The following is a 27,129-nucleotide window of genomic DNA, read 5'->3' on the forward strand; positions in this document are numbered from 1 at the left end:
TAAGACATGAAGCGCTGCATCCTTAATCAGGTGCCGCGCTGATTTACGATAAAGGTGCAACTAATTAAACAAGGGTCCGTTCAGAGCTACGAAAAGCAAACATCAAGCATGGTTCTCAAGATAAACATGCTGCGCTCATTGAACACACCCATAAAAAAAGCGAAAGCACGGCGTGTTGTGTGTAACCTGACCCACAAGGAATGCAGCTGCCACCCTGCCGCGCCGCTGCTCGCTCCAGAGAGCAAAACGCTGTGGGAGTGAACATTAAAAAAAAAAGGTGGGACATGCGCCCGCCTTTAGCCAGTGGAGTGCTTTCTTTAGTGAAAAACACACGCAAAAGCCAATCCCATGTATGAAAGGAGTCAGACCCACACAGAGTAAACACAAGAAGCCTCTCAGAGCAGCGCATGCACGCTGGCTGCGGCTCGACCTAAAAAAACTGTTAGTAATTCAACATGAAGGAGTGCTTGTGCTTTTCTGATTAGCGGGAGAACATAAGACGGACATGTTGATGGGTGAGAGGGTACCATTGAGGCAGGTGGGCTGAGCTTGGAAGACAAGTAGCTCATCATAGGGAATGTTTGAGAGTGAATTCAAAGGAATGTATATGAATAGGTTTATTATACATGTACATGGCAAACTTGGACATTCATTTCTATCAAGCACTCTAGTACAGATGATGCGCAAAGTACATGAAAGCACGTAACTTAAGAAACTTAAAAGAACAAACGTCCCCTACTTTTGCCAGCCAAGTTCAGAGAGACAGTTTAATTTGTAAGGGTATGTCCTCTTGATTGGCATCACTTGATCAGTAACCACGTTACTGCTAACCATTCAAAGGTAGCCGCAGACCTAAAATGCTTAATAAAAAGGTGTACATTTGCAAAGAATAAATTACCTACAGAAACGTTCTTTCTAGTAAATATACTTGTTTCCAGTACATTCCTCATTTTTGCACATGAGCATGGTTGGATCAGAAAAAATATTCACATTACTGTAGCTCCCTTGAGGCCCTAGGCAGTGCAGCACTGGTTTCAGGCGCAGGCTGTCTAAATTCCATAGAAGTGATACGGGGCATCTATGAAAGCGACATCTGCGCATTGATAATAAACCCTCAGCATGGGAAGGTGTGAGAGCAATATGCCATCTGTTGGAAGAGATAGTATCTAGCAGAAAGAGCCATACCAAAAGGTAAATAAGTTGCTCTTCTGATGAAAACTTCTGCCTGCAGATTCCTAATCTTTTAACAACTCGCACAACAATGCCCATCATGTGGGCGATCTCTGGGAAACAAGCTCATATTAGCAATTTGCAATACTGCTCTAGCAAAGTTAGCTTCTTGCCAAAAGACTGATTACAACCCATAGTGTTTCAATGTGGTGTGCAAAGAAGGCAAACTTGCTTCTTCAGTTATCCAGCATTGAAACTCTAACCAGTGCAGAATTGGCTGTTTCTGCTGAATAAGTCCTCCATTCTTTAGAAGACTATTTTTTGGCCAAAGGCATAAGAGATTTTAATTCACAGTATGACACTTCGAAATACAGTCCAGGTCAGGATCACTTGCCCCTTCTTTATGCTAGCAAATCCCATAAATAACAGATTGAGCCTGAACTCTTTAGTTCTGTTATTATAGAAACTTAGTACCCAATCGAGGCAAAGCCTATGACAGCCTGCCCAACCCCTGGGAGCATGAGGAGGAAGGAAAAACTATATAATTTCAATACAGGGTGAAAAGGTAACACTACATGAAGAAGGAGAGTGGGCCAGGTCATCACTAGTTATTTGCCTGGAAAAAGCACAGTACACAGACTTCACAGACAAAGCTTGAAGCTCACCCACACTCCTCTGAGATGTTATGGATATAGAAATACAGTCCTCAAAATAAGAACCAGTAAAGAATATGACAACAGAATTGGAAAGTGCACCCCATCAAGAAGTTCTGAATAAAGTTGAACTCCAAAGACTGCATACAAAAATGTAAAAAGGGAATATATATGTCAAACTTTTTAAAGAAATGGGCAAGTAAGGGCAGGCTAACTAAAGAGAGCTAATCAGGGAGATGCAGGAAAGTGAGCATTGCTGTCAAAACCTTTTGCCTTTCCTCCTCAGTCAAAGGTAGGAGTAACTGTAGTACGTTGGTCATTTCCATGTGTATTACACTTGGATTAACAGGTAAACAGAAATATGCATCCGATGAATATAAGGTGACCATCCATTCATGTGGTTTTAAGGGCCTGTAAAATCAGCAATTAAAACCCTACCTTAAATTCTTCATTCATTACTAACTTGTTCAGCAAATACAATTGTAGTAAAGGTCTCCTTTCTTGTAAACAAGGATGCACCTTGATGTGCAACCCTGACCCCATTACTGAGATGGTGCTTCAGTGGGCTAATTCCTTTACTACAGAGATTTTTGTTCAACCTGATTGTCAGAGGTTTGAATGGGAGCAGGATGATTTTCATGGTTGTAAAGTCGATAAAGAGAGTAGCGTTGATTCAGGTAACCACCAACATTCATTACATGCAAATAGCGCCCAACGACCCCCTGTAGGAGAGTAGGGTCGGCTATCCTATGGTCACCCCACATTTTTGCTTTTTGCTTCACTGGTTTATGACTTAACGTGGCTGTGGGCCTGCTAATCAGACCCACAGCCTGCTGTTCTCTCTCTAAATTAATACCAATGGACATTAGGTGCAGTACGAAATTGGAACTGGTTCACCTTATTGGCCCCTGTAACAGTGTACCCCAGGTACCCAGGGCATAGGTGCTTCCAAGGCCTACCAGGGGCTGCAGCACGTATTGTGCCACCCCTGGCCTGGCCTCCATATTTGACACAACTGGCTGATCACTCAGCTGGGGTAAGTCGGTGTAACCACCCCTTACTTAGGTATAGTATGCCTATATCTAACCTAAAATGGACACATATCAGATGTGGGGACTCTGACTTGTGGGGTGCCTCAAGGCTCCGCATTGTCCCCACTATTGTTCAACCTATATCTTCAACCCCTGATTGCATCTCTGGCTAGCATGGGCTGTAGAGTTTTTAACTACGCTGACGATACTCAGCTTTTACTGAGCATCGATAACACCGAGGCTGCGCAGCAGCAAGCGCAGAAGATCTTGAGGTTCACGGTTGGCTGGATGACGAGAAATCGGTTAAAGATCAATCCAGACAAGACCGAGGTTCTGGTAATTCCATCAGTCACCTCACCTTGGAATGATCTCTACTGGCCTCAGGAGCTAGGTCCAACCCCGATTCCAAAGGCAAATGTAAAGAGCCTGGGGATCAAATTGGACTGCGATCTATCAATGGGCAGTCAAATCTCTGCCGTTGTCGGGAGCTGCACAAATATCATTAGACAGCTACGTAAGCTAGCGCCTATTCTTTCTCAGTCTATGCTGCGAACAGTTGTGACAGCAACAATTATGTCAAGAATAGACTATGGAAATGTCCTCTATTTGGGCCTTCCTAAAACAATCATGAATCGATTGCAAGTCGTCATGAATGATGCAGCGCGACTGATTTTTAGACTCCCCAGAAGGACTAGAGCATCTCCTTTGTTACGGAATTTACATTGGCTCCCTATAAAGGAGAGGGTAGAGTTTAAGAGCATGTGCACGACTCACAAGGCTATTTATGGCAATGTCCCAGCATATATTAGAGATCGGCTGGAAGTATATTGTCCAAGAAGAAATCTCAGATCCTCTGAATCTCAGCTGTTGACCTGCCCGCGGTTTAGGCTTGTAACCAAGGGAGGGAGAACTTTCTCTGTGATGGCTCCTCAATTATGGAACAAGTTGCCTGAGGAGCTACGCAGAGAGGGGAATCTCCTGCGATTCAGAAAATGTCTTAAGACATTATTGTTTGGGAGGGCCTTAGGTACAATGTAATCTGGCTGCTGTATTACCTTCTTGTGGGACGTATAGTTATTGTATGAATCCATCGATTTCCGAGCGCCTAGAGACCTGCAGGTGATTGGCGCGATATAAATCTAAATTAACAATAACAATAACATATGTTCCTATCAGCCACTCCTATGGAAGGCCTCATCAATCCTGGAGGCAGAGTGCTTGGAAATATGTGAGATGGTGCTCTGGCATGAGCTGAGCCTGTCTGCAGCTTTCGGAACCAAGTCCTTTAGCTGTTTCATGATTCTGCCATACCATATACTCTTAAGTGCATTATAATCCTCGCGGTTAAATGCTATCTTTGGTTTGGCTTTATCAAAACATGTCGAGTAAGGTGTCATACGAATTGGAATACTACTCGACAGGGGTAGCATTCCACCCTTCTAGAGGGACACGACATGCACCTAACCTGAACCCCAGTTAAAGTTAAACTGAGCCTTAGCATCACAAAATGGATGCTGCCACCACAGACACAAGTCTGACCTCCTGCTGCTGGGAGTCCTTCCAGCGAGGGAGGCTTGGACAAAGGGTTTCCTGCCTTGGGAGGTGCTAGCACCACCCCAGACAGGATTTTGTGTATTGGGTAGGACAGGGCTAAATAGAATCAGACATGCCTGGGGCACACAAGGTGTCCCTGTGCATTTGCCAGTTCAAACCGGTGCTGGGGCTTTCCAGCCCCAGTCTTGGCGCGAAGCTGGACAAAGGAAAGGGGGTGTAACCACCCCCCTTCCTGGTCCCACCCAGAGGAGGGACCTAGCAGGTGATCCGGCCCCTAGAATTGGAATAAGAGTAGGAGCTGTGTCCCAGGACTTCAGATCATCCTGAACTCGACTTGAAACTAAGAAGAAAACTGGACTTCGACATTCTGCTGCACAGAAGACTGAAGAGAGAGAATCTCCCTTGTGGCCAAGGAGTGACCACCCTGTGAATACAGGCACCAACCAGCAACTCGACGTCTGCTTTGCCGCCGCCTCCCGCCAGAGCCCGAGCCCAGAGCCCGACAAGACCTGGATTCCCAGACATCTCAGAGCCCGATCCACAGTCCCTGAAAAGAAGAGACCCGTGGAGGCACCGAGAGACGTGGGACCGGACACCTTGAAAGACCCCCGAGAAGCTGACTGCGCAGCACCCGAGGCACCCTCGACGCTGTGCTTTGGGGTTTGAGAAGCCCCGACACCGAGCAGCATTTGTACCGAAGATCAGCCCCCCAGCATCTCCACGATCTGCGTGGGACCATTTTGCACTTTGCCACTCGACGCGCCATCCCGGCATTTGCCACGTGGCTAGCGGCCCTTGCTCCCCTGAAAAGGAGCACCCGCTCTGACCTTGCCGGTCCGAGTGAGAAGCTTGCATCGATTCCTGCATGGCTTGCATTAGCCAAGGCCTGTTTGCTCCGATCAAGAAGCCGACACCGCCAACAGCTAGAGCCTTCGTGGGACAGCTCGTGACCAACGCCTGGACGTCCTTGACCTCTTCGTGTCCACGTGGCTGCAGAGACAATCTTCACTTCTTCACCTGTTTGCACCCGACATTGCCTGGTTCCATCCTGGTTCCACGGTAGTCACTGGCTAGTGACTTTGAACATTGTCCCCTCTGCTTTCAGGTCTTCACCTCTTCAGATCCACCCTTGGATCCACCGGAACTCTCCTCGACGACCCGCCTGCAGCATCTTCAGCTCCAAGCACCATCGACCTGCGTGACGAAACCCGACACTACTTCGCACCTGTGCACCCGCTTCCTGTGGGTGAGGTAACTCAGCAACGCCGGTGTTCCCACACTGGTATACACCTCTAGTGCCTGTGTCTAAAGTTTTATCCTTGTAGGTCCATCGGAAGGTTCCTAAAACACGAACTTTGTAACTTTTACGCACCATTGACATTGCATTGGTGCATGCGTGCGCTTTAAGCTCTGCACCCGAGTCCCGCGGGCCTTTCCCGACTTCATCACTGCTAGTCCCGAACAGCTCCAGCGATTCCCCAGGCCCTAGGCCTCTTTCCTTTCCCCATAGTGGTTCTTATACCACTATTTTAGTATATGGTTTAGGTGGCCCCTAGGGCTCATCCAAATTGTGCAACTTTTGTATATTTAAACTGTGTTTTGTTTTAACGCATTTGCTTCTGTGCTCATAAAGAGTATAGGGGATATTTGTAGAAATAAATCTATATATATTTTCAATATATATCTGTGTGGTGTCCTTTCATTTGGTATTCAAGGGGATTGTGTATGGTAAAACAGCTTGCTTCACATGCCTTTACAGAGTTTAGCCTAAGACTGCTTAGTCCATGCTACCCCTAGGATAGCTTGTCTATAAGGTTGACTTACAACCAATCATCATAAGGGTTGCTTGGCATGGTACAAGGTGATCACTAGAACTAGTGAGCAGCATATACCAGGCCAACTTCTCACACCCCCTAGAAGGTGAAGGTACGCTCCACAATTAGACCGGTTATGTCATGTTAATATTTGTGTTTGGGTACCTGCAAACAGTCAGCATATCCCTCCATTTGTCCAGAATATTTGTGCCTCGTTCTCCACCTTGCATTCTTGCTTCATGTTAGGCTTCTTAAAGTGGATTTGCTGCTATTAGCGTGGAAGAGGGCCTGTTGTTGCTTGTATTGTATTCCTCCAATGTCTACTGCTGAAAAAAAAGGGAGTTTGCCGCGGGGAGGCCGAAGGGCTTTCTAATTCACTTCATTGGAGCAGCAATAACCTTTCAGCAAGAAATCACGTGTCTTGTTAATCTTTATCTGATCATTATTTTATCATGTTCAAACTGTTATGTTTGCATCAGGAGGTTTGATACTTGTGCGATACCTGATTTATTCCTTTCTACCTCTATGATGCTGAGCACCATTTTTAATTCCTGTTTTTTTATTTTACCAGTGACAGAAACTGTCCACTCGCAGGAAAAAAACAGACACCTAGGATATCAGGTGCTCAGGTTTCTTTTACTTCTATCATTCACTATTATATATTCTTTTCACATTGTTGCAGTAGCACCTATACACTGGCCCTGATGAAGGCAAGGACTACTTGGTCCACTTAATTTGCTGAAACATGTTGACCTATATACCATCTGAGCAGTTATTTGTTATAAACTGCTTTTCGTTGCTTTGTTTTTAATATTGGAGGATTGAGCAAAATAATAAAAGTACTGTTGCTCACTCACCCAATTTTAACATACACTTTCTCACATTCACATGCACAGCAATTCAGTCACTCATTAGTTGAGGTGTTAAGTTAACATCACGAGGACTATCCATTGAGTCATCTGTGAATGGCGGACAATCCGTCTAGTCCTTACCCATCATACAGATCTCAAGGAGTGAGGTCCATAAGGAGTCCCAAATGATGAAGGGCGGTTCCAGTGGTGACTGATGGGTGTCCTTATTTTCAGAGGGATATGTTATGATCAAATGAATTCTTTTCAACTACAAATGTTCTCTGATCTCGACTAAGTGTAGTTGCTCAGTTGCATCATATGAGGTATAAGGTTTGTCCTTTTGGACTTTAGACCCGTAGACATTTGTGTGTTTGAAACAGTATTGATAGGGAATATGTCTACGTTTGGTCTATAAATATTCCCTAGGGCCCCCATCCACCGTGTTGTTTATGTAGTTCAAAAAATACATCGACAAAAGTTGAAAAATGGTTTTTGTCAAAAAATGACTAAGGGGCAAGCTCTTTCCCGATCTGCGCTAGGCTTGTGCTGAAAAAGAAAGAACTGACCTCAGCACACAGGGGCGGCGTCTAAGTAGACACAGCAACGCCATCCCGTTGACCACGACGCCCACGCAGAGTCGACGGACATGCCGGGGTACTGCGAAGATAAAACTTCTCCGGATCCAGTCTGATGCCTGGGGGTAATGCTAACGTAAGGAAACTATAACTAATTGCCTCTTTCAAATATTGGGGGCAAAGTGATCTGTTTAAGGTCTTCATCCTAACTTTGATTCTTCGTAATAACTATTCCTATATTTATTTTTTTAAATCATATTTGTGCCATTTACATAATTACACAATTGTATTTCTACAAATTGATATAGAAAATGTCTGCATGTCGGGGTTTTGTCTTGGGGCAAGATGGCCGCTAGGCTGCTGTAGAGTGCAGTCGCACTGACTCCTTCTCCTGGACCCACCGAAGAAGATGCTGGTAGTCCGAGAAAAGCCCGTGTAAAGTATGCTGATTTTTTCAGGAAGTTTTAGCACTAAAGGGGTGCTACAGAAGGCGTTCACAATCCTGCGACTTTATTACGGAGGATATCTGAGAGGGATCGTTCAAGGCATCTCTACTATCTCTACTATCTTAACAATGGCACAACGTACGGGGGCAATCCCGAAAACAACAACAACAGCAAGTAAACGAGCAATGAATGCAGCGAGCTGTGCTGCCCTAAAGTCTCACCCTAAAAAAGGGGAAAAACCAGATAAAACTACGAAAGTAAAAGAAAAGGCAGACCCCAAGGTAACAGCACAATCAGGAGCACTACCGGGAGCCTCGGAGAGCAGAGGACAGATGCAACAGCAGAGGCGCCCTCAGTCAGACGGCGGAGCGCCAACACATACAATCTTTGTACCTGTCCCTGGGAAAGAATTGCGGCAGTCCACCGTCACGGAGGCCTTTGCGGGTAGAACCCTGCCTCTGATCTTGGTTTCGGAAGGTACCCCAATCTCAAGTGCCGAGGCAAACGCGGAAGCTGCACTCGCTGACCGCGAGGACGCAGGAACGGCGGTTGCCAAGCAACTGGGGCCGCAGACGTGCACGCCTCACGCGGGAGCGGCTCAGGGAGAGGAGACGGCTGAGGAGACTGGTCTCATTCCAGACGCGGATGCAGAGGAGGCAGAGATCGCGTCCCGGAGCAGAACCGGTAAGCCAAGCAATGGGCAGATGAAAAAGTCAGAGGCAGAGGAGCCGGTGAACTCCAATAACGCCCAGATGCTTGAGGCCTTGCTGGAGATAAACCCAGTGCCCACGCCTGATGGAAGAAACATTACAGGGCAATCTAACTGGGGCAGTTTGAAAAGCCTAGAGAGCCGCACAACAAAGGGGGTTAAAGGAAGAAGAGTACATTCTCCCGAAGCAGAAAAATTTTACTCTGTGACTGAGGGCTCGGAGTCCTCTCTATTGGGTTCAGAGGAGGAGGAGGGCACTACCACAGATCTCTCATCGGGGACGGAGTCAGAAGGGTCCCACTTGAGTGATTTTAGAAGTAAGGAAACACAGAAAAGGAAAAAAAGAAGAACTATGATAAGGCGTGACAGAGACATAGACAGAGAAGCATCAAGCACTAATAGGAGATTGTTATGGGATTATGGCAGTACCTCTAAGATGTATCAGGAATCTGATTTAGGTGTTGCACCTGAGAATTACTCGATAAATGCCTCCCAAAGCTCAACTGATAATCCACCTCAAGCAACTTTGGAAGGGATGTTCACTATGCTGAAACAAATGCATTTGGAGGCCCGCATAGAAAGCAGGAGAGCCAGACATGACACTAAAAAAATACAAACAAGTATCAGGAAAATGAACAGAAAATATGTAGAGGTGGAGGGCAGGGTGGAACAGGTTGAGGAGAGAACTGGGAGGCTGGAGGACGAGGTTACAGACTGGCAGACCTCTAAAACTGAACAAGGAAAGGTGATCGAGGACTTACAGTGGAAGCTGGAGAGTTTCGAGAACCGCCAGCGGCGGAATAACCTACGATTTTTGGGCCTAGAGGAAGGAGTGGAAGGGAAAGATCCAAGGGGCTTTATGATTAATCTGCTGAAAGGCGCATAGCCAGAGGCACAGTGGCAGTGGGAGCATGAAATACAGAGAGCGCACAGATTCCCAATAGCACAGAAGAAAACAAGGGGTACTAATCAGAATGCCTTACCTAGGGCGATGTTAGTTTTCTTTGGTAATTTCCTGGCTAGGCAGGAAGTTATGGAGTCTGCTAGACCAGATAAGAAAATGTCAGTTGATGGGATCTCATTCTTTACTAGGCCAGATTTCTGTCATACGACTGTGGAAAGAAGATGGAAACTTAGGCAACTAATTGCTCCATTTCAACGCCAGGGCTCTGAAGCTTATTTGATGTATCCATCAAAGCTGAAAGTTATTACAGGGGGACGCATCAGAATGTTTTTCTCGGAGATAAAGGCAGGTGAATATCTCGCAGAAATTACAGAGTTGCAACCGGCCAAAAAGAGTAAGGGTTCTGCACCAGCATAAGATCCATATTGGAAAAGATAAGGAAGTACTGGATATGGTATTACACGGGTAGGATGGGAAGGATGGGAAGGATGGGTGGACGGGAGAAGGAGGCGACACTGCAGCAGTGAGCAGCCACACATAGGTCAAGATTGACCTATTTGCCTGTAACAGGGGGGGGGGGACAGCAAGGGAGGGGGGGTCAAGGGGGGGATGGGGGAGGTGGTGGGGCGGGTCGGTGAAGAATTAAGGAAATGTACAGCACAAGCTATGAAGGTGTCTAGGATTAATCAGGTGACAGTAAATATTACGAGGAAAATGATTGCGGGTTCATTCTTAAAGGGCAGATGGCGATAAGACTTGCTACCATAAATATCTGTGGTCTGAATGATGGTGGGAAAAGGCAGAAAGTTGCAGCTATGTGCAGATCATTAAAGCTGGATATTATTTGTCTTCAGGAGACACATGTGAGAGGGAAAGACAAATATCTTTTGGATCAGTTAGGGTATGAAGTTTTAGCATATACGCAGCAAGATGTAAAAACGAAAGGGGTGGCCATCTTTGCAAAAAAAGGGTTTATGGCAGTAAAGAGGAAGAGGGAAGATAACGAAGGGAGATGGGTGGCGGTGGAGGGGGAAATTGCTGGAGGTCAATATACAATTGTTTCTGTATACGGCTCTAATGAGGATGAACCAGATCTTTTTGAGTTTCTAGATATTGAGTTGGCGCTATGGTCAGAACCAGTAATTTTATGTGGGGACCTTAATATCAATGGGTTATCAGGGTTGGGTATGTCGGGAGGGGGGATGAAGGGAGATCGTAAGAAGAAAACACGATGGGCTATTTCTAATTTAATGGCTAACAACGCGCTGGTAGACGCTTGGTCAGCATATAATCCCATGGGAACAGGCAGTACCTTTTACTCTGCTCCCCATAAAGCTATAGCCAGGCTGGATTACTTCCTAGTCTCTAGTCATTTAGTACCAGACTTGAAAATAGAAAAATTACCGCGGGTGTTTTCAGACCACAATCCATTGATACTGACTATTCCTCAGAACTGTAAATCCAATTATAAAGAATATAACTGGACATTTGAAAGAGGGCTACTTAAAGAGGAAGACTATGTTAACAGAATGAAGATATGGATGAGACAATTCTGGGAGGTAAATAGAGGGACGGCATCTACAGGAGTGGTCTGGGATACATTCAAGGCAGGGATAAGGGGGGAGACACTGGCCTATACTCTACATAGGAGCAAGAAAGAAAAAGTGGAATTAACCAATAGGCTAAATGATCTAATAAACCTAGAACAACAGCTCATACAGTCAGTCATAGATCAAGAACCCCTCGAAGAGATCCTGCTAGAGTTAGAACTGAAAAGGGCAGAGACTAGTGAAGGACTGGCAAACAAAGCGGCAAGCAATTACTTAACAAAAAAGGAAAAATGCTATGAGTTTAATGAGCAGGTAGGTCATATGCTAGCAGTTCGCACTAGACAAGATTTGGCTGCAGGAGAAATTAAAGAGATTAAGAATAAAGAGGGGAACGTTGTGTCAAAGGTAGAAGAGGTGAGGGAGGTCTTTAGAGATTTCTACTCAGAGTTATACGACCAAGATCTCAAAGTGGGGGAAGATGAGATAGAGGATTACCTAGCAGGCATTCCCCACAGAGAATTGAATATGGAGGATAAAGAGGCTCTGGAACTACCACTAACATTGGGAGAAGTCCAAAATGCAGTAAGGAAACTCCCCTCGGGGAAGGCCGCGGGGCTTGACCAAATCCCAGCAGAATTCTATGGGACTTTCTGGGACACCCTGGGGATCGATATGCTGGAAATTTTAAGTCATGCACAGAGGGGGGAAAACATACCACAATCATGGGCCGGAGCTAACATTATTGTGATCTTGAAGAAGAATAAACCATATTTAGATCCCGGCTCATATAGGCCCATTACGCTCATGAATGCAGACACAAAAATCTACTCTAAAGCTCTCTCACAAAGACTAAGTAGGGTAATAGAAGGGTTGGTATATACAACACAACATGGATTTATACCAGGTAAGGGGACCACTCAGCATACAAGGAGGATGGTCACCATACTGGACGCCGCAGGCGCCGCAGGAGACCCTGCCTCGGCCATCTTCTTAGACGCAGAGAAGGCGTTTGACAGGGTCTCCTGGGGCTATCTGTGGAAGGTTTTGGAGTGGTTTGGTATAGGCACAGGCTATATAAAGGCTATAAAGGCATTATATCTAACACCCGTAGCTAAGGTGAAGATAAATAGAGGGTACACTGAGGGAATATGTATAAAACGCGGCACAAGGCAGGGCTGCCCGGCTTCACCGCTGTTGTTTGCCTTATATCTTGATCCTCTTTTGAGAAGATTAGAGGGGAATCTAAATATTTTACCGATCAGACTACATGCGCATGAGTATAAGACACTCGCATACGCGGATGACGTGGCGGTGGTCACCCCAGAACCAGGGTCAGCCATTTTAGAAATAGAACACGAGGCTGCACTCTTTGGTGCAATCGCAGGCTACTCACTGAATAAAGGAAAAACACAAATAGTACTAAACAACTGGGTGAATTTTCAGGATACAAGAGTTGCACCTGAAGTTACATATTTAGGGGTGAAGATCACAGCTGATCTAGACAGGCTAGTTGAAATTAATATGAGCCCCCTATTGGCAAAGATAAAAACGAATACAGAAAGAATGAATAATTTGCACCTTACCCTGATGGGTCGTATAAATGTAATTAAAATGATAACATTCCCAAAAGTTTTGTATTTGTTTAGATCTATCCCTCTATTTTTTGAAAATATGTGGTTTAACAAACTAGAAGCGATTTTAAACAAATTCATCTGGGTTAAAGGGAAGACAAGGAGAGCCTACAGACATCTAACAGTAGATAGAGGAAAGGGGGTTGGGGGGCACCGGATTTTAGGTTCTATTATTGGGCTGCTGCGTTACAATATAGTAGGGAGTTAATAGGTGGGGGAGGTACAGATCAAATAGTGGAAACCGAGATAGGATTACCTAATGTTTATACTACATTACTGGGTGAGGAGGCGGAGAATGGGTTTTTAAATTCAACTGAATTCACCTACTTTAAACACACAAGATTCAAGACCTTAAAGGCAGCATATAGGATATGGAAAGGAGTGGCAAAAAAATTCGGTCTGGGCAGATTCAACAATTATACGAGGCTGTACACAAATTGCTCACTACCAAGGGAGATTTTTAAGGATGATATCATGAGAGATTGGTATAATAAGGGTATAGTGAAAATAGGGGATCTACTGGATAGTCAGGGCAACATATTACAGTTTGAGACGTTAAAAATAAAATATGGGCTAGAGCGCAACAGCTTTTATAAATATCTTCAAATTAGAAGTTTTCTAGCACAAAAACAAGGTGGCCCGGCAGGGATGGGGCAGTGTAAAATTATGGAATACATAGAAACTACTGATCAATGCACCATAAGACAACTATATGCGGAATTAAAAGTTAACAAAGTAGATGAGAGGGCGAAATATTCACAAAAATGGATAGGAAAACTGGGGTCAGGGTTAGAAACCTTTCAGTTATCCTTGGATCTGGGCAGAACAGTGCTATGCTCTGCAACCCTCCAATCTCAGCATTTTAAGACGGTGTTCTCACTCTACCATACCCCGGCCAGAATCGCCCAGTGGGGCGGCACGACGGGTATAACATGCCCCCGATGCAACTCAAACGCGGCAGATATTGTACATATGTTTTCGCAGTGTCCACAATTGTTTACTCTGAAAACTGCCCTCGAAGAGTTTTTTGATAAAACACTCAGGATCAAGATTAAACTCACAGATGAATTAATTATCTTGGGGGTGGCAGACACGGCAGGAAATATACCAGTAGAGTTTATTTTTGTCTCCATTGCAGTGTATCGTATCTGCATAGCAAGAAATTGGCTGAATAAGGCCCCTCCCCAATTTCGAGACTGGATCGCAAGTCTTCTCTCTATCTACAATCTTGAAAAGGCAATATATGAGAGAAAAGGTAGGAGGGCTAAAGCATTAGGTAAAATTATATGGCAACCCATTACGAGATGGAAAAATAGTAGGATAAACCCGGAATAGCGCAAGAAAGACTGCTACAAAACCAAACTTTTGCAACTAGATGGTTTTTTTTCTTTTCTTCTTGGTTATTGTTCTAAAATGGGTAGCAAGTACTATACATATGTCTGTTTATTGAATCCTTCATGCCATACTGTATTGTAATGAATATAATCACCTGTGTAATTGGATTGTGCTAAAACATATGCTGGAATATGTGGAATTTTTTTGGGAAAAATCTAATAAATATTTAAAAAAAAAAAAAAAAGAAAATGTCTGCATGTCAGAAATATTTTGTTTCACTGGATACCAGTCAGAGTTGTCCATGTTTAGCTTTTAGCTGAAATGTATCAGTGAGAGAAGAAACTAAAAATGATTGCCATGTTTTAGAAAGGGTATATATTTTGGTTTGTGTGCCCACTTATAATATTATATGTATATAAAACTCATCTGCAGGAAACTGGCTCTTTATATAGTGGACCAAAATGAGATACACTGTGTAAAGAGTCCAGGCAAAACCTAACTGGCTAACACAGACACAAATGTTAACCAAATGCTCTCTTTTGTGGTAGTCTGGACAATCAGTTAAGCTTGTCAGAGGGTAGTTCTAAGCATTAATTGCACACACAAAGGCAGTAAGTGAGAGACACACAATAGAGAAATCCCACACCAATTTATAAAATCACATTTTTTTACATGAATTTAGATACCAAGATCATCAGGATCAGCGAAGTACTTTTCAAAATATGTATTTTTACAGGTTTCAAAAATTCACGCAGTGGAATTTCTGGGCGGCAATGTTATCCTATAGGGGAAAACCTATACTGCATTTGGGCCCTTGTCAGCAACTTATGGGACCATTCTCCAGGACTTACGGTAAGTATGGGGCAGGGACCAAGGCACAACCAACAGGTCACCTCGGGTGTCACTGGGGTGGCTCGGTGTTTAATGGTGGTGCCGAACCAATACATCTCTTTACACTCTAGGTTTCTATTGTATCTTTCTCTGTTATCATTCCGGACGCCTGGTACTCCTCTAGGAGTAACCTCTGGATGGACAATTCAGCAAAGTGGCATTGCAGGTAAAACAGGAATACTGGTACGGTCAAGCCTTTCTCTGTTGAGAGGACACTCAAACATGTTCCCATGGCAACGAGTCCCTATCACGTCATCGCTATTTCAGGCGTACTCCTCTTTTGTGCTCTCTCAAGCATCCCACTATCAGGGAAAGCTTTGCCTTCTCCAAATCTTCCACTATTCTCTTATCCACTACTGTATGTGAAATGTCTTCTTAGAACTATGCATCCCTTATGGTATGAGAAGGTAAACTAATCTGCAATACAACTTTGATACTGCCTTCACCAATTCTGTGCACTTGTTGTGACTGTGCACTTGGAATTTCCTGCCTTGTGAAAGTTTTAAGTATGCTGCATGATTCTGCATGTAGTTGGAATATCATTATGGTCCTTCAGTACATCTATTGATTAGTACTTACCTGGGATAAACACTTTACCGCTTGAGTTTTCATTTAATCTTAGATTTATAATTATGTGACTATTGGTCCACATTAAAGTAGAGAATTTTGCTATTAGATTGTACGGTCCAGATAGGTGGAGTCTCAAAAAGTGCACCACTATGCTATATTGTACCATATACCTTGTAAGGGCCACTCAGAGTAGGCTCCTGACTTCGTATGTCATCTGTATCTCTTTTACCTGTGTTGTTTGATGTGAGTTAACCAGACCGCCACATAATTCATTCATTTGCCAAATGCCCAAGATTATTAATATTTCCATCTGAGAACAGAGTGTGCAGCAGTTTCAAATTAGACATGCTGCAGCTCAGGGATTTAACTGAGCCATATTACACGGAGTGTCGCCTCAGTATCATCCTTACATCCTTTTGTACTAGAATTCTTTTGGAACTTCCTTCCCTGCTGTTCAATTGTATCCATTGTAGGACTGAACATTTTAGATCTTTTTCCACATTCCATTTTTCACTAAACTGTGCCATTAGAGCTGTCATTGCCTTGCACCTGATTTTTGTTTAAAGCTCTGCTCTCTTTCTTTTACTTCCTGATTGTTCTTTCCAATATATGCTATGTAGCAGGGGCACATCACTACATATACCATATTTGTGGTGAATTATTGTGCCCTATTTTAATTCCCTGATATATGAATAATGTACTTATTGGCTACTCACAAAATACACATCTGCCACACCAGTGATGGCTTTGCAAAAGGGCATGGTCATTACTGACAATATGGTGTTCTCACGTGTTTCCCTTTGAAAATAAGATATGTTCATGATTTCTTTTCATAGCAAAATCAGTTTCTCATATATTGGTCGAAGAGTTACTAGCATGGTATTATTTTCTTTATTGAATTGGCAGCACTGCTAAATGTGGTTATACACACCACTGATGTATTTCTTTATGGTTCCTGCATCAACAAGGCCTATTTACAGGAAAACCATACTCATTTCTGGGTCTCTATAACACGATAATCAGCCACTCTTAGGATCATATTAATTTTGTGTTGTCTTCGGTAAAGGGATATGCTGTACACTGCACTGCAATCAGATCCATTCATGTTGGTGCCATTGCCAATACTGGAAGTGCCAATGGGCTCCACAGCTTAACTGGCAAAGCTTTTTTCTGTTTGTTTTAGCATGTGGTGCCTGTGACACCACTAGTATCACCTCAACTCTTGGATAAAAACCACAATCTGGGACCAAAGCTACAGGTGTACCATAAAGATGGCATGCAAAATTGGCCTTATGAAAGGTGTAAATTAGCAAGGCGCCAGAAGAAGGGGGAGAAAAATAGATGAAGGGCTATACATGTTACCAGACAACAATGTGTTCAGATGAAGAATTAAAAATCCCTGGAGTTTGGGAGCAGACGTGAAGTACCCATGCTCTCTGCCCAAGGGGTATCTATGCGCTTGTGGACAGATGTGAGAGTGCTGGCACTAAGGGAGGAGTCTAGAACAGAAACGTTTTCAGGGATTTTCTGAACTGAAGATGGTCCGGACATTGCCTCAGTGTAATAGGGAGCAAATTCCAGTACCGGGGAGCAAGATACAAGAAAGCTTTCCCACCTGTCCTTGACTTGTAAATCCAGGGAACTTTAAGGAGGGATTTGGAACCAGATCACAGATCCCTAAGGGGAGTGTATTGGTTAAATTTCTGCGCAAGTTAGGCTGGACCATTACCAAACACCGCCTTATGCATGATGCAGCAAACCTTGAATTTTATTCGTATGCGCACCGGAAGCAAGGGCAGCTGCTGAAGCAGCAGAATCGAGGGTGATCTGTAAGGGGCGTTTAATACCAGCCAAGCCCATGTATTTTGGACTACCTGGAAGCGGTCCAGTGAGGCCTCGTTAGCAGAGACCAGCAGGGCATTTAAGTAGTCAAGTCGACTCAGAACTAGCTTCTGAATAAGAGTTTTCGGTGAGTCTGGAAGGAAAGGAAATACAAGTCTCAGCAGGCTCAACACATGAAAGCAGGAGCTCACCGTGTGGGCCACCTGCTCCTTCATGTTTACGGTCTGCTCCATGAAAACCCCTAAGTTTTTTACTGATGTCTTTGGGGCGGGATAGACACCCAGCTCCCCTGGCCACCATTCTGGTGTCCACAGCAATGCGGCCTCTCTCCGAAGAGCATGATCTCAGTCTTCCCAGCCTTTGAACTAGATTGTCTTCTAAGTGGATGGCCACCATATCTTTTATGTTTTAACTTTTTATGACAAGATGTAACGGGGTGGTAACGGAGAGGCCATCTAGTGACTGGTGGGTCGCTGACTCTGCCTCACCTCCTTCCCCTCAGACGACCTGGGACAGCTGCCCGCTGATTTCCGACATCGGTGTGAAAATGAGAAGGGAGTCTTTAACTGGGCCTACGGATAAGACGAGACCACGCCCCCGCCTGCCGTCAGAGGGCCCGGACAGGTCAAGTACCCGGAAGTCCTCTACTCGGTGTGCGTCGACACCCAGGAGGAAGCGGAGGAGTATACGGAGGTCCGGAGCGAGAACAGAGGAATCGAAGAGCCGAAGCGAGGAGTGCGGAAGAGAAGCCCGTGGTGGAGTGCCAGGAGGCCAACGACCCGGTGAACCGCCGTGCCACACTCCCGAGGGAGGAGTGTGGCTGTCACAGGTACGGCAGCGTTGGGCAGCCTGGGTCGGGAGCAAGGGAGGAGGTGCTCGTGTATAATATTGTAAATATCCCTACCCTGCCCTTCCTGCGTCCTATCCTCCCTCCTTCCCCTCACAGCCGTTCCTCACTCTTCCCGAGCACTGTAATTCGTTGTGTAGCACTAAGTGTCCTCCCTCACAAGCACCCGGTTCCAGTGGTGATACATACAAGCTGATACTGAAACTGACTGCCTCCCTTTGTTGGTTCTCTTTTCGGGGCTGAGACCAAGGATCAGAAGCACCCGAGTGGTGAGCGGACCGACGTAGAAGAAGAAGGCGAATCCAGTCCAGCTGAGGAACAAAGTCGCAACCACGGATCGTGCCGAGTTTGCAAGGGAAAGACTGACTTCACGTAGCAGGAGAACGCTTATAAAAATAAAACCTTCTTTGCCAAGAAAAAGTCTCCGGCCTGTCCCTGATCCTACGCTACACAAGATAATGACAATCAATCCCTGTACAACATTTTATTTTGAGAGAAGTCTGTTCTACCTTTTCACAAAGATTTGGATCTTAACCCGGTCTCTTGATGAGCCTTGGCTCTGCCCTGATAGCTTTTGTGTGCATAAAAACACATATAGCCCCAGATAAGGCAAAGTGGTCCACCCCCAGCCAGGGCATATACATGGAGTGAGGATCAGAAAAACAAATTTCCTTTTGCATCTCAAACTGGGCTTGGGGCTCTGGTTTATGGAGGAGATTTGCTGCTCACCAAAAGGATAAAGCAACTTGGAAAAATCAGAAAATAATCCGTACAAATGGAGAAAGACTAGCATCCTTACTCCGGGAGGGGTGGGGGCACGAAAGGCAAACTGACCTTGCTGTTGTATGATCGGCCTGTGCGCTCTACGGATCTGCTGCATCTCATCAGGTGATGTGGCAGATTCATGTGATGTGGATCCACAATGATGGCATTCAGCACCTTAACGAAACAGTTGCAAAATAAAGACAACTCCAGTTCCATATTCATGTCTGGAAAAAACTTAAAAGTTAAGGATTCTGCATAAAAAAGATATCCATCGGCACCCCATTTATAAAGAAAAATGAAAGTTACACTCCAAAAATTGAAAATGAGTGAGGAATGGAAAATGAATACAATTTAGGAACAGAGATTAGAAGGGCAGGTTTAGATTCCTCAATCACTGCTACCACTTTTCTCTGCGAGTACATTAGGAGTGAAGCCACCTTCCTGGACCACTCTTCCCAGTGACAAATGGTAACGGACAGATACATACAGCAAAATACTGTTGCATCTGCATTGAAAATAGAAGAAAAACACTTGGAGCAAGTATAATTGGCTGGATATCTTTGAGCTGGATATTTGGCCATTGTACACAAAGCAATATTATTCAGAAATATTTTTAATTAAAAGCATGAAAATGAATCAACAACAAAAATGCTGCAAGATGTTTAACCACAGGTGCTCCTAATGCCACACAAGATCCACAACAGTTCCACGGGGTATAAAAGGCTTCGAAGTACACTAATTTCTTTCAGATACTTTTCACCGCATGTAGCAGCAACATATTAAATTTGTTCAAGCCTTTAAATAGTTGCTAATTCTGAATGTGTTTTTAAAAGCACAGAAAAGTATTTATTCAAACTGAGCTTTAGACTTTAGTGTAACTATAGTCTGCAGCAGATGGGTTTCTTGCTCATTTAACATTATCCACAGGACGTACAGATCTCTGACTTGGGGTTCTTTTTTGCATCTTGGACCCAGGCATGAAAGACTGGGAAGAGCTTGCTCAGCCGAAAAGGTATACATAACTGCAACTATTTGAAGGACAGCATTCAAAATAGGAAACGTTTAGCGCTTAATGTAAGAAATAAGTATGTGAACAAACGAATGAATCTTAGAGGATACATTTGTGCCTTGCCTTTGTTTATAAGCTTGCTCTACTAACTATTGCTAGGGAAAACTGTGGCCGGTTAAACCGGTGATTCAGATTGTTAATTTTTTGTTGTTGTAGGATCTCATTTGCATGACTGCAGGTTTTCTTTGACATAGTACAACTATATGCTCAGACATGGTCCCTTGCTCATTGTGCCACTGAAACCAAGCTACACACAACTGAACAGCCCCAATCAGCCAGAAACCTGTGTTGGTTTTTCCAGCTAAGCGTGGATCTGGCTTGGAAGTTCAGACTGTACTGGTCCTATTGCAGCAGAATCAAATTTGATTTGCATATGGCTGGGTTGGAATGCTACCCTGAATGATTGCCAGAGGTTCGCATGATTGCAAACATCTTCCTATCACCTTTTGTGTGTTCGCTAGAATTCAACTATATTCAGTTTTTATAAAAAATGACTACTATTTTTGAAATGCAGGCCCGACTCTGTCCCCCTCTTACCTGTTTGTTGCCATGCTTCCCACCATCATGACTGCACCAATTATCCCAATCCTTTTATACTTTGGAATTGTACTCGAGAGCTGTTTTCGGATCACAATGTGCATATCGTCCTGTGAAATAAACGAAATTCACAATATAACAAGTAGATAAAAAGGATATTCTCCAATAATATCCAAACGTGAAAAATCTAGTTTGACACATTGCGAACAGTGAACGTCTCCCCACTTTGACTGACAGACAAACTCGCCGTTTTCAGAACAACTGACTCCTCTTACAGAGTGATGCTCCTAAAAGTCATTTAGGGCAATCAATTTCAAAAAGTAAACAACATCTCTCTTTTTGGAGCCCAAATGTCCATCTGATGTTCCAAGGTATCCAACTATAACGTGACATTTTTTCTAGAACCTATTCATCTACCACCAGCAAGCAAACAATATCCTGCTAACTATTTAATGGTTACATTGCGCTCCATTTTTAAAACAGAATCCCAGGCTCGGTCATGCTGAAATACATTCTGCATCAGGCATTACCAGACACCTGAACAAATCCTTCTTCTATTTCATAACAGTTATCCAGTGAAAAGCTTTATTTCAGCCTGACAGGCAGTTAACTCTTCTTCACATTAAAGAGGGTTCAAACAAGGTTGGGGTGGGTATGGTGGTGAGCAGATCAAAGAGGAGTCATAACAGACCCCTTGTGTCACTGTAAAATCTGGGCCACACCTTCCTGTCCACCTGAACACTTTGAGTAGTAAGTACAAACGCAGAGAGCGAGTGTCTGCTGTGGCTTGTACATGTCCCTATAGTGTCTGTGCTGTGGCCAGAGTTTACCAACCAATGGGAAATGATGGAGTGTTGGTAATGTCCCTCCTCACTCATAAGTGCCTTGGAAGATCCTGTGGAGAAAACTTCAGACCGGGGCGAAGCAGTCTGAGAAAAGGGGGTGCTCCCATGTGTGTCAGCTCACTGGGCAGTAGAGCTGGGGAGTGAAAATGCGCCGGCACATAGCTTGTTCCTGAGGTAGGAGCACTGAACGGGCACCTCATGAGAGAAGTGCCAGAAACTTGGTGGCTGAGGCTCTGGTAGTAATGAAGATACTTAGTTTAGTGGTGTAAGTGGAGCCCCTCCTGACCTATTTAAAGCTGCAAGTAGTGGACCAGGTGAGGTGAAGCACAGATTTCGGGGTGCTCCAAGGCCTGTGCTAGCTTCTGTGAAGGTGCTGTGGGCGCTAATTAGAAGTGAGCGGTAAAGTCTAGACACTTACTATCTTTACAGGTCCTCCCTCAGTAGCTTGGACATGGAAGTAAGAATTGTAAATATCTGAAAAATGGGTGCACGCTGAAGTCAGTCTATAGCTCAGTGAAAGAATACAAGATCGAATGGACCAAGACATCGCACAGCTTCGATATTCTAATACTGTCCCAATCTCAAACCCCAATAGGCTGTGACCCAATGAATTAAGCCACTCTTTTAAGGTGGACTGGGTCACCTAATATTGTCACCCGTTATCAGGCATTACACCTAATAACTGTGAATGAATGTCTGAGTAGGTCGAATCTCAACCCGGGCGAGGCGACAGACAAATGGATAATGGAAGACTCCTCTCTCTTAAATGTATTATATGGGGAGAAAATCCCAATTGATGTAATCTGGATACAATCATTTAGAAAAAGCTTGGGAAGGAGACAAAGCCAGTTTTCCCGCTCTTGGTTAGTTCTGTTTAGTTACCATTTGTGCATAAGAAGCAGACCCACAACAACGGTGAAACAGAGATTCATTTTGTTGAAAGAATTTAAAAATATTGGCAACTTGCATTGCCAGTCTAACAACATTAAGCTGTAACATGGAAAAATGCCAACCCCTCAAAACTATACAGAGTGCTATCAGAAAACATGTGACATTCTGGCAATGGAGTAAGTGTCTTACTTTTGAACATGTAAATTGGACTAGTGTGTGAACATATACTACCTTCACTGAACTAGGCTTAGAGGGCTGACACTGCCTGCCTAATACTACAGTGTCATATACCATTAGATGATAGGGCTGACGTTTAAGGCGAAGAACAGGTGATTGTAGTTCAATGCAGATGAAGATGAATGCATGGTGTAATGTGCGGCGTTCAAACTCAAATATATACTTTTTGAGGAAAATTGCATTCTGATCTCTAGCAGATAAGTGTATCATGGTTATAATGACAGGTGGGCGGCGTTCACAGATGTCAGTTTCTTTTTCCCATTTAATTTCTTTGCTTTTTGTATCCCTACAGTTGTTGAACATTATTAAGAGTATTACAAAAACCAAATAAAAAATTACTGTGAAAAAAGTATAGTTTCATTGCAGTGTTCATTAACCATAAATGTACTATTTAGGCAATAGTGCTTGGTTTCTTCCACAGGCACCACTTAAATGGCTCCTTTACTCAACAGGTAAAGGATACTGCCTCCAGAATAGAGGCGTGAGCTGGATAGCAAGTACTGGAAGGGGTGGGTGAGGATGACATGCCGGAGGGGGGGGGGAAAGGACGGGCACACCCAGTACTAATCAACTGGCTGAGACAGCAGTCTAGTAGGAGGTCCTTCCTCCATCAAAAGAGTATGGTGCAAGAGGAGAGAGTCTTGAGGCAGATGATCCTGCAGACAACTGGAGGTGCTGCATCTGCTGCTACGGCTGATGACTGTGACCTTTCAATCCACTCCTGTCTCAAAAGGATCAATACATTTGCTGAAGTATTGAGCCAGCTGAAACGGTTGCCTCTGCCTGTATTACTGTGCTCTGGAATAAGACTGAACTTTCTATTCGGCTGATAGAACAGTCTTGTAAAGGAAGCCTGGTCCTGCAAGCAGGCTACAGCCCTGCCTTTCTTGATATGTTCCAGCCAGAGGTCAGCCTTTTCATCAAAAAGCTGATCACCACAAAAGGAGATGTACATCACAGTGGCCTGGACAATGCCTGTAAAGCCAACACATCCAATCTTGTTAGTATAATATGGCGGCTGTGCCCATGGACCACCAGAGTATCTGCAGATTCCAAGCCTCACTTCAGAAACTGTTTTGAGCCATCACGGACCAATACAAAAAAGATTTTCTGCAAGGATACTAGTCGGCTTATTAGTCTAACAGCTGCTAGTTTGTCCGGTTCTCACAAGACAAATATGGAGTACCCTAAGCAGACAGTTGGTAATAGCAGTTTGAACAATGAGACGGCCCAAGTCATCCCTTTGTTTTTACTCATCTGTCTCCAGGTGATGTCGGAAAGGCACTGGAGTTCTGTTGCAAGGCAGCCTGAACCATCAAACTCTCAGGTGACGGGTGTGAGGTAAACCATTTTGGGTTACCCAGAGTAGGCCTGTGGCATGTGGCAATTTCTCTGTGGACTGCTGGGCCCAAGAAGGGCTTCTGTTAAGTAGGGAAGACAGGTTCCAGAACATCCTTGTGAAATAGGAGCAAATGCTGTGCAACGAAAGAAATAGATTGCAAGATTTTCGTCAACATGTTAAACTAGGCCACCTCAAGGGCAATGTCAAATCCAGACTTTATGCAGCTCTATGCACTGAGTATAGGAAGATGCTTCCTTGATGCACCATATGGGTGAAAGATCTCATCTTATGGAGAGGTATTCAGGTCTGTGGCACTTTGTAAATCAAGGTAAAAAACCCACATTGGAGTAACAAGGATGAAGCAAAGCAGATCGTCGACCTCTGAATCATAATTTTCACTCTGTTCGTAATCCTTATTTAGCAAGTTTATGGCACTTGATCTGAAAAATGGACATTCACGCAAACATCCTAAGAAGACATTGTCTTGAACGCAAAACCTGCCCTTCTCTAGCACCACCAGGTTATTTTCAGTCAGCTTTGAAGACGGTACCGGTAAGAATTCGAATGCAGCAACAAAATGAGCTCCTGGGAAATGGCGTGGATGGCAGTGGATAGGCCGGGATAGCAAGGAAGTCTGCACATTCTTTCTGGGTGTCAAGGAAGCCTATGGAGACAGTGAATCGAAAAGCGTCCATCCTTGGGAAGTAACCCAAAGTGTACCAGAGCCCTTCAAACATCACTAGGATGGCCTCCACCTCCGCTGGGTCATCAGGCGAAGCTGGATATTCCAGTTGAATCTTCTGTAACTTTGGAATCAGCTCCAAGTAAAAGGAACAGTCCCTTAAAGGATTCCTTCCAATGGAATGATGGTTTTTGTAAGAAGATCGCTTTTGTTCCTTCACTAGGGACTTAGCATAGGAGGACGTGTACGGTATGGCATATCCCTCCGGGCCATTGCCAAGAAACAAAATTTGGGCTTGTGCCTCTTCATAGCCTTCAGATGCATCAGAGAACAGAAATCACAGGCTACAGTATCATGGTATTATCCAAGACACTACATGCAGAGATCATAAGAATCCACTGAAGACAAGTGTTAGCAGCATTTATTATAGGGTTTAAACCCTGGAACCCTCAAGAGACATCTGACCTAGTTGCTAGCAAAGCTGAGAAAAATTCTGCCTCTAAACTACAGGAGGAGCGAGCTGCAGACCAAGTTGATGAGGGACAAAAAAACAGGATTGGAGTCAGAGTGCGGGGTTGTGCGCCTTAGCTGCTGGTGGCATCGTGTTCAGAGGCAGAATCATTGCCGGACCTACCAATCGACAGTTTGTGGTACTGGGAAACTACTGCTTAGGAAAGCTTTTCCAGACCAGTCTGATGCCTGGTGGGATATTCTTAAGGTGAGGAATCTACAGGAAGATATATCTGAAATCATAATACTAATTTCCAGGAAGCACAATTGAAGACAATTTGCTATTCGCCTGTCTAAATTAACTGTAGGAGAATGGAAGAATAGCTATGATTTGTAAACCTCACGATTGAAATGTAAACTACATAATTCTATCAAAAAGTTAGTTTCCATTTTTTTCTATCTATGTTCTTGCCCTGTTTTATTTGCTACTTTACTTTTGCTCAATAAATTCAGTATTATGAAAAGGCTGCAATGAGACATATTGGCACATTATAAAAAAAATTATATCTTTAGGTCTGTAACATTGTACCATGTATATGGACGCTATTCCTTTTACATACCTGGATATGGCTGCCCCCATGTCCTTTGCTGAATGCTAGCATACTCAGAATGCGAAAAAGTTTTCGGATTTGTGAAGAATTCAGGTTGTCCAAATAATCTAAGATGCCCTGCATGAAATACAATAGACAATAGTTAGAGAATACGCATTGAGCATTTTATTTTCTTAAATGGATTGCAACAGTTACAAAGGAAATGGTATGTCAGAAATGATGAACCTAGACATAACACTAACCATTTATATTATATTGCCAATTCAACCTGCATTCGTTCAAAGAAATCTAAGTATGTGATTGTGTAGAGAACTGAGCTTTTGTTGCAGTTACCCTGACACACTTTTTGCCCCTTTTTTAACTACTAGATGCTGAGTTTCGACTTTGACAGTGCACTGAGCCCTGCTAACCAGACCTCAGTGCCAATGCGGTTTCCCTAAAACAAGGTAAAGTCTAATTGTGCTACAAGTGGCTAAGGACTTTAGCACCCCTGTAAGTTCCTAGTGAATGGTGCTCCAGGTACCTAGGGCAAGGGTACTAAAGAGGGTCCCTAAGGGCTGACACTCATACAAATTCCACACAGACTGCCAGTACAGGTTGCGCGACATGGTGCAAACCATGAGTGAAAACAAGACACGACACACTCCGGTGTGTCATGCCAAAGGTAATTGCATACAATATATGTAAGTCAACCCTACAGCAAGCCTTTTGAGCCTTAATGCAGGGTGCATTATATCTTATGTGAGGACATATCTGCATGAGCAGATATGCCCCTGTGATGTCTAGTTCTAGTACTAGATATTGCAAGCGAGCAGGGAAGCCATCTTAAAGTATGTACAGGGCACTGTCCAAACAGAGTTTCCCAGCTACATAATGGCTTCACTGAAACATATGGTAATTTGTATCCAACACCTTGTGATGGATTTGTTAATACATGCACCCAGGGGGTACCTTAGAGGTACCCCCTGAAACCTACCAGACCTCTAGTGTGCTAGCTGACTGGTTCAGTCCAGCCTGCTGCCACAGACTAGTTTCTGGCACCCAGAGGCGAGAGCCTTCACTCTCAGGAGGTCAGGAACAATGCCTGCTCTGGCAAGAGGTGTTATCACCTCCTCCTCCAAAATTAGCATTCCAAGGCAGGGGGCTTTAAAGAGCCCACCGCCTTTTGGTATTCAAGCCTGGCTTCTCTCATAGGAGAGGATGCTGACCTTCCTGCTCGGAAGCCATCTGGCGCCAGGAAAGGCGGGAAAATTTGCTATGCAGGAGGCGTGTTGCACTGCCAAGCTGGGCACATCTCTAGGGTAACTCAGTCTGAGGTGAACATGAC

General features: G+C 44.2%; 1 protein-coding gene across 1 annotated transcript in view; it reads right to left on the reverse strand.

Moving 5' to 3' along the window:
• Nucleotides 1-27,129, reverse strand: part of FANCD2 (FA complementation group D2) — a 909,275-nt gene that overhangs the window by 693,363 nt on the left and 188,783 nt on the right. Inside the window, exons 18-19 of the mRNA XM_078661284.1 lie at nucleotides 25,812-25,919; nucleotides 20,745-20,854 (exon numbers count right to left, since the gene is read on the reverse strand). Coding sequence (XP_078517410.1) covers nucleotides 20,745-20,854; nucleotides 25,812-25,919 — 218 coding nt within the window. The remainder of the gene's footprint in view (nucleotides 1-20,744; nucleotides 20,855-25,811; nucleotides 25,920-27,129) is intronic.

Source organism: Lissotriton helveticus, chromosome 9 (genome assembly GCF_964261635.1).
Source record: "Lissotriton helveticus chromosome 9, aLisHel1.1, whole genome shotgun sequence".
In the NCBI taxonomy this organism is placed as follows: domain Eukaryota; kingdom Metazoa; phylum Chordata; class Amphibia; order Caudata; family Salamandridae; genus Lissotriton; species Lissotriton helveticus.